The following is a 12,706-nucleotide window of genomic DNA, read 5'->3' as shown; positions in this document are numbered from 1 at the left end:
CAAGTATTGACTTCCTATATATAACATGACTATTTCTAATTCTGCTTTAAGTATTAGGTCACAGTCTTGGATTCATCATTCTTAGTGGAAACTTGGCAAGTCATTTACCCTGTCAAACCTCCAGATTCCTTGAGGGCTGGACTATATTTAGGTGGGTAGTTTTTTTTTTTTTTTTTAGAGTTAAAAACAAATCTTCCACTTTTCCTTGACAGTCATTTCCACATCCTCCCCACAATAACTAGGACAGGACAGGCCCGGCAGGGTGAGATAGAGGAATAGGTGGTGTTAACCACAAGACGCCAGCACATCTGGGAACTGGAAAGATGATGTGGTAGATAGCTGAGAGCAGAGATCCAGGAGTGCTCAGCCTGGAATGGAATCCTGACTCTGCCATTTATTATAATATCTGTGTGATTGCAATTCAGTGTGCCTCAGATACCTAGGGTTAAAATCTATGAACGGCAGGACACAGGGTCAGATGTTGCCTCTTATTACTATTACTACTAGCTAATAGTTACTATTACTACTAGCTGTTACTTGCTTGTTCTCCATTTCCTCTTACACATGAGCTACTTGGTAGCACAACAGCAAAACAGGACTTAGACAGGAATGCCAATTTGACAGGCTAGTCACTGAATACGAAAATGCTAAAAATGAGTGAGTACCCAAAGATGACTCTCCTTTTGTCTACGTTTTAATATGCTGGTGTTTATCTGTTGCCTGGGGTGTTTGGCAGAGGAGAAGAAGGTGAGAAGGGAGTAATGTGATCATTCTGCCTGATATACTAAGTTGGGTCATTGTCCAAAATTTTAATCCTGGGGAACAACAGAAAAGCTGGGCTTGGCTATAGAGCATATTCAGAGCATCCCTCTATAGTTCGGAGAGAACTTTTGCAGTGGCCAGGACCAAGACCAAAGGATGAAGGTCTTACAGGGATGTGTCGTGAGAGCCAGAAATTGAGATTTGGTTGGAGAAATAAGAAAAAGGTAAAGCAACAAATACCTTGTTAGACCCTTGGAGAAGCAATGTCAAGAAAACTCTATTATACAGACTTTTATCATGACATTTTAATTCTATATTCAAAAATTTTAAAAAGGTATACAGCTATAGGAAAATTCTCTGCCAAAGAATTAAAATTTCTGGAATTGATAGTATATGCTTTTAAAATTCGTTGCCTCTCAGGTATGAATGCTAGGCTAATCTTGGAGCTAAGCACAGAAACTTATGAAGGTTGGGTAATAACTCAAGTTGATTCCACTTTAACTTCCTACCATCTGATGAGTATTTATAATTTTATGCATTATAAAATTATAGTGTCTCTTCTAAATGTTACCAAAATATCAATTTAAAAAAGACAGGGAAAGTAAGACAATAAATAGAATATGGTTTTAAGTTAACAGTACTGGAATCTCAAATTTTAAAAACAGTCACCTCTGCCACAAAATAAAAAGTTAAATGGAATCAAAGCATTTCTCATACAGTAAGAAAAGTGATAACCAGAGATTAATCATTACCAGCAATTGACTTTAGCCTCTCTAAATATATATTGGACTGGATCACATGTATGGAATTTAAATTGCTGCTGTACTTAATAAAAATAGAAAACTCACCAAACTTTCTTAATTTTAATTAAGGAGTGGTTTTTCATAAAGAGCATATAGCCAACAAAGCTATACACAATCCAAAAGACAAATTAAGACTTCTGAGAAAGTGGAAACAGAGGCAGAACCTCAAAATAGACAAGATGGATGAAGAGACTCCAGCAATGATGCAAAATGACTAACATAATAGGAAGTTACTAAAATAAACTCCAAGTCCTTCATAGTACTGTTGGTTTATGTGGGAAAATAAAACTCAAAGAAAGTAATATTCTATAACTGAAACTAGATAGTTTTGTGCTCACGTCAAATTGACATTCATCAACAAGTGACATGAGAGAGTATTTGGGGGAAAAAAAAAAGGAAAAAATAGAAAACTACCCACATGAATGCACAATCATTCACGGAAGGTGACTTAGCAGACTCACCTTTGAGATATAAGAAAATAAATCATAGCCGTGTATAACTGACCCTCATGAATCTGCCCAGAGAAAATAACAGAAAATGTGACAGTGACTTTTTACTTGATGATGACGATTATTATTATTATCTTAAGTCAAAGTGCTTCAGGAGTTGAGATTATTAGAATCACATTTAGATTCTCTCTCTTTTTTTTTTTTTTTTTTTTTTTTCCACTCTGGCTGAAAGCCTCCAAAAAAAAAAATCTTAATTTCTCTCCCATCCTACCCCATGCAACTGCAATAAAATGAGTGGTTGCTAAAGAATTCATCCTTCTCTTAGGTTAGATTAGGTCAGATCTAATCTTAGCAAAATCAATATCCTGTCAAACTGATTGACATCATACCCTTAGATACATTAGAACAATTCAAAATATACCTATATAGAGACAGGGAGGGAGGAAGTGAGAAAGTGGAGAGAGGTTTAATAGGACAAACCAGATGTGGGATTAGAAACTAGAAATGCAAAGATATTAAAAGTTATCAATATAATACAAGAAGTGTAAGGCTCAGTCTTGTTTTGTTTGTTTTGTTTTTTGTTTTGTTTTTGGTTTGTTTTGTTGGCTTTGAGATGGAGGCTCGCTCTGTTGCAGGCTGGAGTGTAGCGACAGAATCTTGACTCACTGCAACCTCCGCCTCCCGGGTTCAAGTGATTCTCCTGCCTCAGCCTCCCCAGTAGCTGGGACTACAGGTGCCTGGCACCACGCCCAGCTAATTGTGTGTGTGTGTGTGTGTGTGTGTGTGTGTGTGTATTTTTAGTAGAGATGGGGTTTCACCATGTTGGCCAGGATGGCCTCGATCTCTTGACCTCATGATCCACCTACCTCAGCCTCCCAAAGTGCTGGGATTACAAGCATGAGCCACCAAGCCTGGCTGGCTCAGTCTTGTTGAATGGCTTTACTTGTTTTAAAAATGTCAGCTCTCCATAAAGCTACCTAATATTTATTTTGTTGTTGTTGTTGCTGTTGTTAAAGAATACCATGAATAGTGTCCTGGAATTATTTTAACATCACTTTGGAGTACAGCTTTATAAATGCACTAGCGTTTTTGTTTTTTGTTTGTCTGTTAGTTTCCCAGGGACACAGGTCAAAATCAGTGGCAACAGATCATTATCACCTACTTTATGTAACAAATGACAAAACAGTTCAATTTGCTGTAGCTTGAAGTGATAGAATGTAGTCCTCCAAACACAGAGTCCTATCTGGGGCTCCTAATGTCACTGGTTTTGTAACCTGTAATCAAGAGCAACCCCTAAGTACTCCCTAGTTGCATTTAAGGGAACAACATTCACAGCATCACCACTAAATAAAAAATTATTTTCACATACATCCACATATAAAATTATACACAAGGGAGAGCCAAAGATAGAATGTGAAGATGTTAAAACATACTTGCCGAAAGATGAAACCCCAGTCACTTACACAGAAAGTGTCACATCATTTGTACTGAAAATACCAGGTAGGCCTGTCTTCCGTAAACTTGAGAACCGAATTGAAAAAGATCGGTGCTGCTATAATAGTTTAAAACAGCAATAAAATGGAACATTTTACCTACCACACAGTAAAGAAAAAAGAAACATAAAAACTTTGGCCAACCTTTCCTAAACTGGCTCTGCTGTGCATTGACTGAACTGAGAGAAGAAAATTAATAGCAGCTCTTTTGCTCCAGAGTAATGTTGTAGGACCAACGGAGCCCAAAGAAAGTTCACCACAAGGTGCAAGTCTGGTTTACAAGAAATCATAGTAAGGTACATCCATTTCTTAAAGCACTAAAGACAACACACCATTTAAAAGTACTAAATGTATTGTTATCATTGTTGATACTGTTTATAAAGAATCAAACTACCTTTGAATATTTTCAAAATATTCAGGTTCTAATGAGAAAATTCAATGCTGAAATTTCAGTAATAATTTGTAATATAAAAATGTTTATTTAACAAATAGAATATAGAAATAGCATTGACTGCTTATAACCAGGATATGAGAAGAGGGTCTAAACCTTAGATAGAACGCACTACTGCAATGTAAAATGTGCTATATGATTGCAATGGGCAAAGTCTAAAATAAAGGAATCTGTGTCGCTGACATTTAAAACAAGCCTTTCCTCTTCAAATATGATGTTATATTTCAAATAATCTTAAGTTACACTTATTTTTTAAGGGAGAATCCCCATAAGAAAACTAGATAAGCTGCAGTATAACAAAAGCTGAATTATAACTCCTTTAATGAAAACTTGAGCTAAATCTTTACAATAATCTCACAGGCAAAGCACAAATGCAAAACAGCTCTTTGTTAAACCAGGTTTTACCAAGATATTACTTAAAAAAAAAATACTGTCAAGAAAACTCATGCCTTTTCTAAAAATAGACAATGCTATAAATATTTAAGAAGGATAGAAAAGCTCCCTTTGTAAAAAATATTTTTCATATGATACCAAGATTCTCATAGAAAAGTGCACCTATAGCAAAGTCAAGTGAAAACCATTTCACCTACCGTCAAATTTCTTATGCCTGGACACAAACGTGGTACGCACAAAATGGCTTGTCTCTTCCACCAGGTTTTCAAACTCGAGTTTGCTCTGTTGGCTTAACTTGTCTTCCATTTCTGTGGTGCAGCATGTATATTCCTGAGGACAGATTCTTAAGTGTTCCCCTGCAAAGAGAAGTTAAATGTCACTATTGCATTCTAAGGACTTTTGGTGGATGTTAGAGATTTCACTTCTCTAACACTTTGTTCAAATCTTAGGGTGCTTGTTCCATCTACTTCTCCAGCTGTCACCATGAACTCTATCTGGGCCACAGCACATCAGTGTATCTAACATTCCAAACACGTGGTGGACTTAAGTTGAACCTGATATTTAGTCTCTGTTCCTCATCATGTAAGTGAAGGTGTATTAAAAACTTCAAAATACCATGGCATTTTTTCCTGGCTTTTATTTTTAATGCCTCAAGTAAACATCAGGTGATACAATGACACAAGATGTAATACAGCTATGTACGCTTGTCTTGGGAAACCTCAAGTAAGGCAAAAGACACTTAGTCCCACCAAAAGCAAGAAAAGATGGGAACTGTCCCTTGGGTTCTCTTTCCGCAAGTCTGTCCTTGGGTGTGCATCAGCTTTTCTCTAAGTCCAGGTGAGTGTGTTTTTAATGGTAGGTCTCATTTGCTAAGTTGACATTTCTTGTCAGACAGAAAACATTCTCCAGAAAGAAGGAAGTCACTGATGGGTTTAATTAATGCTTACATTATACGGAAATGTAGAATAAAAGGAATGAAAGCCTTGTATTTAATTCAACAGATCTATCTACTTCTTTTGACAATATTGCTTTCTTTAGTGCTATTTGCAAGTAGAAGCCAATCCTTTGCTTCATGAAATTAAAATGGTCTGTTATTGCATAAAATGTGAATTTCCAATTGAAGCAGCTCAGTGAGTGTCAAAAATCTTTCTCACAGCCTGTGGAGGAAAGAATGGAAATCCACCCAATGTCTTGCTAAATAAAGCCAACAAATTGCTCCTGCTATTAAAGTCACTGTAGGACACTGAAAACAAATGAACAAAGTACTTGACTCTGTGATTAAAATTCATTTATAATGTTTAATGGTACTTATAAAAGTATGTCCTATGACCTTGTGTGAAGCATAGGGTGTCTCATGATTCTTCGTGTAGTTTCATGCTTAAGCTCCTACTTCAAACAACAGTGGAATTTTAAAAAAAAAAGTTTACAAAGATGTACAACGTTAGGTCTTTTGCTGTTCTGAAGCATCTTTTTTTTTTTTTTTTTTTTTTTTTTTTTTTTTTTTTTTTTTTTCTGTTAGGTGTTTGAGTTCCTAATTAAAAGACACACAAATGCCCAACAATTATAAGGAAAAAAAAAGCTCAACGTGACTAATCATCAGGGAAATAGGGAAATGTAAATCAAAACCACTATGAGGTATCATCTCACCCCAGTTAGGATGGTTGGTATCAGAAAGATAAAAAATAACAAATGCTGGGGAGGATCCAGGGAAAAGGAAACTCATATACTGTCAGTGGGAATGTAAACTATGATAGTATCTATGGAGAATAGTATGGAGGTTCCTCAAAAGACTACAAATAGCATCCAGCCACCCACTCCTGGGCATTTATCTGAAGAGCAGGAAATCAGTACATCAAAGAGACAATTGCACCCCATGTTTACTGGAACACTACGCACAATAGCCAAGATATGGAATCAGTCTAGGTGTCCAAAAACAGATGAACAGATAAAGAAAACGTGGCATAAGTACATAATGGAACAGTATCCAGCCTTAAAAAGGATGCTAGCCCGTCATTCAATGCAACATGGATGAAACTGGAGGACATTATGTTAAGTGGCATAGCCAAGAACAGAGAGATAATCATTGCACGTTCTCATTCATATATGGAAGCTGAAAAAAGGATCTCTTGGAAGTTGAAAGCAGAACAGAAGATACTAGAGGCTGGGAAGGATAGAGGAAAGTAAGGGGTGTGTGGTAAGGAGATTTGTTAAAGGATACAAAATTACAGCTAATAGGAGGAATAAGTTCTAGTGTTCTACACCACTGTAGGATGATTATAGTTAACGATAATATATTACATAGTTTCAAAATGCTAGAAAGAGGTTACTGAATGTTCCCAACACAAAGAAATGATGTTTAAGATGATAGACACGCTAATCCCCCTCTCTGATCACTACACATTTTATGTATCAAAAGATCACTATGTACCTCCCATAAATATGTATAATTGTATAATTATTTATGCCAATTAAAACAAAATAAAAATAAAGGTATATCTTATTAAATTTCTAGAAAGGAAGGAGACAAAAAGTAAATATATATGTATTTTTTAAAGAAAAAAATGCATTATTCTTGAAAATGATAAACATCAAATTCAAGTGAATAATTTGCTCTTAGGAAGGATTAGGATTTCAAAGAAATACTCAAATACTTTTATCTATCATTATTTATTCCTTAAGCTGCTTGATAGATATATGGTACTTAATGCATTATCTTTACTTTTTTCTGTATGATGAAAATATTTTGTAACAAAAACTTGGAAATATGTTATTAAAGCTTAGTAGTCACTACAGTTTTCCTAGAGAGGAGGTCGTGGATAGCTATGAAGAATGAAAAAACAAGCAGCCCTTGCCCTTTAGAAGCCAGCCTGACACTCATTCTCCTGTTACACTTAAACATTCTCACAGAATGCCAACCTCACACAAGACTACCCTGAGACATTGAAAGAATAAACCAAGTAAGGCCACTTCATAGTTTTGTCTAAGCACAGAAAACAAGGTTACTGTGCCATTCAAAAAGTACCAAGCGGCTAGGCACGGCGCCCCCCGCCCCCTTTATCCCAGCACTTTGGGAGGCCAAGGCAAGCAGATCACCTGAGGTCAGGAGTTTGAGACCAGCCTGACCAACATGGAGAAACCCTGTCTCTTCTAAAAATACAAAATTAGCCGGGAGCGGTGGTGCATGCTTGTAATCCCAGCTATTTGGGATGCTGAGGCAGGAGAATTGCTTCAACCCGGGAAGTGGAGGTTGTAGTGAGCTGAGATCAAGCCATTGCACTCCAGCCCGGACAACAAGAGCAAAACTCCATCTCAAAAAAATAAAATAAAATAAAGGACCAACCACTTCCTCTCTTGGCTAATATGATGGACTTCTTTACTAATCACAGATTCATCATTGTGCTAGTCTTCCATTTTGTCAGCAAGACTTATTGAAATGCCTTATTAGAGAATTCGAGAATTACCTTATTACAGAACTACCTCTGCTTTCTGACAGCATCCAATCGAGCATGAGTCCCTGACTCTATGCACCCTCCCCTAAACACACACAACCAAAACCCATATCCTATAATAAATTCCTTCTGAGACCCTCTTACTGGGACATGGCTCTCCTGATATATTCTTGGTCTTGCAATAAATTATAAGTAAACCTGTCCAACTACAAGGGTATTCCTGATCATCTTTCACGTGACGATTTCGACACCACCAAAATGGAACAATGTGAGTTGTGAAATTTTTCCCAAAGTAATTATGATACCCACATCCTACTGAGAAGCATGGTTCTAGAGCTGAAGACCCTAAGACAGAATAAGTTGACTATCAAAGGCAAATGGTCCATCAATCACTAATTTTCCTTTTTATAAAATATCAAGCCCAAATTATAAGGACAAAAATTAAAAATCCACAAGCAAAATCTCTAAGTGTTGTAATGACTTTTATATTGTCATTTATTATTTTCTTAATAACAAAAGAATATTATAATAAAGATTCTGACCATGTTCTCTTTTTTCATACCCATGAGTATTTAAAAAATAGAACATTCAGTGGAGCTATGGTTTATGGTGAAACAGATGATAAGGGCAGTGCATAAAGAGAAAATATTTCCTGCAGGAAACTACTAAATACATCAGCAGAGCACCCAATACAGGGTTTTGTGAATATCACCCAGAGAGTAGGTGATTTCATCAGTTAGTTCCTTTACCTCTACTTTGGTTGATGTTTTTCTGTGGCTGTCAGTTAATTTCATCATTTATTTCTTAGGAATATAAAAGAAGCCCTCCCACTTCTTTGTGTGACTATTTGAATACTATTTTCAGTTTCAATCACCCTGAGAAAGTGAAGGCATCAAAACTGGCTGATCCTGGCCCAGTTTTATTCATAGCCTGGGGCACGTGACCACAATTGTCAGTGACTTAAATTATCTTGCTGTCCCTTCACTTTCTCTCTCCATACTTATCTATGTATTCTCCATCTCCTCATCTCTCTAGGTTTCTCACTCCCAGGAAGACATATAAACATAAATAAATGAGCAACCTCTTAAGAACATTTCCAGTTCTACGAACAATCTAATACTGCACTGAATTAGTAAGGCAACTTCTTACGTATACCTCCACGACTCCAAACTTCTACACGCACCTCCACGACTCCAAACTTCCACACGCACCTCCACGACTCCAAACTTCCACACGCACCTCCACGACTCCAAACTTCCACACGCACCTCCACGACTCCAAACTTCCACACGCACCTCCACGACTCCAAACTTCCACACGCACCTCCACGACTCCAAACTTCCACACGCACCTCCACGACTCCAAACTTCCACACGCACCTCCACGACTCCAAACTTCCACACGGGCCTCCACGACTCCAAACTTCCACACGGGCCTCCACGACTCCAAACTTCCACACGCGCCTCCACGACTCCAAACTTCCACACGCGCCTCCACGACTCCAAACTTCCACACGCACCTCCACAGCTCTAAACTTCCACACGCACCTCCACCGCTCCAAACTTCCACACGCACCTCCACCGCTCCAAACTTCCACACGCACCTCCACCGCTCCAAACTTCCACACGCACCTCCACCGCTCCAAACTTCCACACGCACCTCCACCGCTCCAAACTTCCACACGCACCTCCACCGCTCCAAACTTCCACACGCACCTCCACGACTCCAAACTTCCACACGCACCTCCACCGCTCCAAACTTCCACACGCACCTCCACGGCTCCAAACTTCCACACGCACCTCCACGACTCCAAACTTCCACATGCACCTCCACTGCTCTAAACTTCCACACGGGCCTCTATGACTCTAAACTTCTAGTACTTAGAAGAAAAACTTAAGTATCTGCACATCAAAATCACCCTGACAGCTTAACAATGAACCAGAAACATGGCCACTACATTTTTTTTTTTTTTTTTTTTTCCCACATAAACTCAGAAAGGGCTTGTAGTTCCTTATGTTTCCACATGGGCTGGGTGTTCCTTAAACTGCAAATGGTTTCATGTCCAAATAATATAGACAACCTTCCATCCTGCGAGATACCATGGTTTTTTCTTCCTTCACTCCATATGAAAGTGCTATTCATTTTTGAATTTTTTTTGTATTATATCTTTTGAGATTTTTAAAATAACAAGTCTTCCTGATATTTTCAGTTCTTTGATTTCATATTTCTAGTGTGATATATAAGTAACAATTACATTAATATGGGTATTAAAAGGTGACGCTGTAATTTGACCTTATCACTTACTAGCTATGTGAAGTGAAAGGGAGATGCTTAACATCTCAATTCCTCATCTGAAAGAATGGAAATGATGATAACAGGTTAGGAGATAAAATAGGGAGAAGGTTTAGCTCAGAGCTTAGCAAATTTTCATCAGATATTTTAATTTTATAAACTATAATATGAAATACATCTAAGTAATGATTTTAAAATGTTGCTATGAGGATATCAAATGTTTTTCTTTACTATTACAATTTCTAAAAAGTAAAAGTACAAAAGCTCCACATGGGTAAACACACAAAATGACTAGATAAGAGGAAACAGATTCTTCAAAATAATCGATCTATTATTATCTAATTATTATTGGAATTGATAACTGATTGGTGTCAACAAATAATTCACTGCACATATATGTTCTCTTAATTCTTTTAAATTTAAGTAAATTACAAACTAAGTATAGTAGATGCAAGATAGTTTTCACCATTTTCAAAATTTTTCCAGACATAAAAGTTAAATTAACAAGAATTATCCATCTATTGGAAGGTGGTATAACCTCCTCATATCATGGCCAAAAGAGTAGAGGTAAAGGTTTAGAAAGATCAAGTAATTAATAGTTGCTAATGCCTCTAAGCTATGTCTAATCATCTAATGTTGCTAAGTTATGACAAAAGCAAACTTACGAAAACATTTTCTGGGAGGAAAAGAGACATAAGATGTTTGGCGGGCAGGTGATGGAGGTATCTTCAGCAAAGTCACATCACAAAGTCCAAGCAGGCATCTCTCATCATTATCACTCATTCAGAAGAGACCAGTAGCTCAACAATTAATTCTCATGTAGAATATTTTCCATTTGTTTAGAGAATAACAAACAAATTGACAAAATGAAAATGTTGTTGCCTCTGTAATACTGCCTTGAGTTAATTACTTTAAAAGGCTTCAGTATAAACACTGGTAAGCATGTGAGTGTATAAACTTTAATCTATACCTTTAGGGGCAGTTACCATTTATAGTACTTCAAACAGGAATCTATACACTTGGGGTAGCTCTGGCAAGCTTTCAAAAAGTATTAACTAAATCAATACCAGGATTTACTAATGGGCAGAAGAGATGTTAAAAATAAATGTTCATAGGTGAAACTGGTGTTCAAGCTATGGGGTTGGCAGCATTATTCACAATAACCAAAAGGTCGAAACAACCAAAACACCCATCCGCAGGTGAACAGATAAACAACTTCCATCTGTTAAACAACAGATAAACAACTACACATACAATGGATTATTATTCCACCATAAAAAGCAATGCAGTACTAACACATACTACAATGTGGACATTATGTGAAGCAGAATAAGCCAATCACGAGAGGACAAAGAAAACATGATTCCACTTATATGAGGTGCCCGAAGTAGTGAAAATTATGCAGACAGAAAGTAGAATGGTGGTTATCTGGGACTGGGGGCAGGAGAAAATGGAGAGTTACTGTTTACAGATTAGAGAATTTCAGTCTGGGAAGATGAAAAAGTTCTAGAGATGGATAATGGTGATGATTAGACAATATGAATGCACTTGATGCCATTAAACATACTCTGTAAAATGGGTTAAAACGGTTTTTATATATATATATATGTATCTCCAGTATTTTTAAAAGTAAAAAATTTAAAAAGTTAATTTGGCCAAAAATGTTTTATAGGCTCTCCTCCCACTGCATGAATGAAACCTGAGAATCACAGAGGCCTGGCAACCTAATTTCTTGATCTGGGATGCTAGTCCTGTGGTAGCACACCACCCAGAGAGAACTCTGCTCACAGACATCGATGGAACTTTGAAGCATCCTGATGTTGCAAGATCACTGTGTCAGCCTTGGAGTAAATCTTTCATGCAAAGTGCTTGTTAGAGCCTGAGGGAGAGAGTACTGTGACATTCCCAAACATACAGGCTCATCCCTGAGGTCTGCTAGCCAGAAAACGTCTGAATGTGTGGCTGAATTCAGTCTGAGCCTTGCTTTCTTTGTAACATGTTACTAGACAGGAAGAAGGTTGTGGGAGAACTGAAGAACGGAAGTGTAGCTCTTCTGTTCCACTGATCTGAGCCTACTGATATTCCTTAAAATTCTGACAATTATGAATGATCAGAGAAGCTAAAGAAAATCTGTTCTGCTTGGGTTTAATTTTTTTTTCCTAAAAAAAAAATCTGCAAACCATGGCTGATGGGTCAAACACAGTCCATCATCTATTTTTCTAGGACCAGTGAGTCATGGTTGGGGAAAACATATTATAAGACTCTTTTGACTATGTGAGAGCTTAATGCAATTCAAATTTAGGTGTAAAGTTTGATGATGACACAGCCACACTTATTCATTCATGGACTGTCTATGACCGCTTTGGCATTACAACAGCAGAGTAGTTATGGCAGAGACCATGTGACCAGCAATGCCTGAAATATTTACTTGGTGAAATCATGGCAGCTACTTTGCTGTATGAAGAAGAATCCAACTCCATCCCTTTCTGTTCCAATTTCTCCAAACAGCAAGAATTCCTATTCTCAGCAGAACTACCTTCTGACACCTACAAGTATTTGATATAACAATGAAATTATTCCAAAGTGGTAACTTACGAAGGAGGAGAAAGTGCAA

The 12,706-nt window shown here is 37.3% G+C and overlaps 1 protein-coding gene across 6 annotated transcripts in view; it reads right to left on the bottom strand.

Moving 5' to 3' along the window:
* Positions 1-12,706, bottom strand: part of GPC6 (glypican 6) — a 1,194,356-nt gene that overhangs the window by 865,219 nt on the left and 316,431 nt on the right. For all 6 annotated transcript variants that reach the window (XM_065533385.2, XM_065533387.1, XM_065533386.2 and 3 more), the window contains one exon: positions 4,549-4,707. In XM_065533385.2, coding sequence (XP_065389457.1) covers positions 4,549-4,707 — 159 coding nt within the window. The remainder of the gene's footprint in view (positions 1-4,548; positions 4,708-12,706) is intronic.

This window comes from Macaca fascicularis, chromosome 17 (genome assembly GCF_037993035.2).
Source record: "Macaca fascicularis isolate 582-1 chromosome 17, T2T-MFA8v1.1".
Classification (NCBI taxonomy): Eukaryota; Metazoa; Chordata; class Mammalia; order Primates; family Cercopithecidae; genus Macaca; species Macaca fascicularis.
This window is presented reverse-complemented; position numbering and strand designations above follow the sequence as displayed.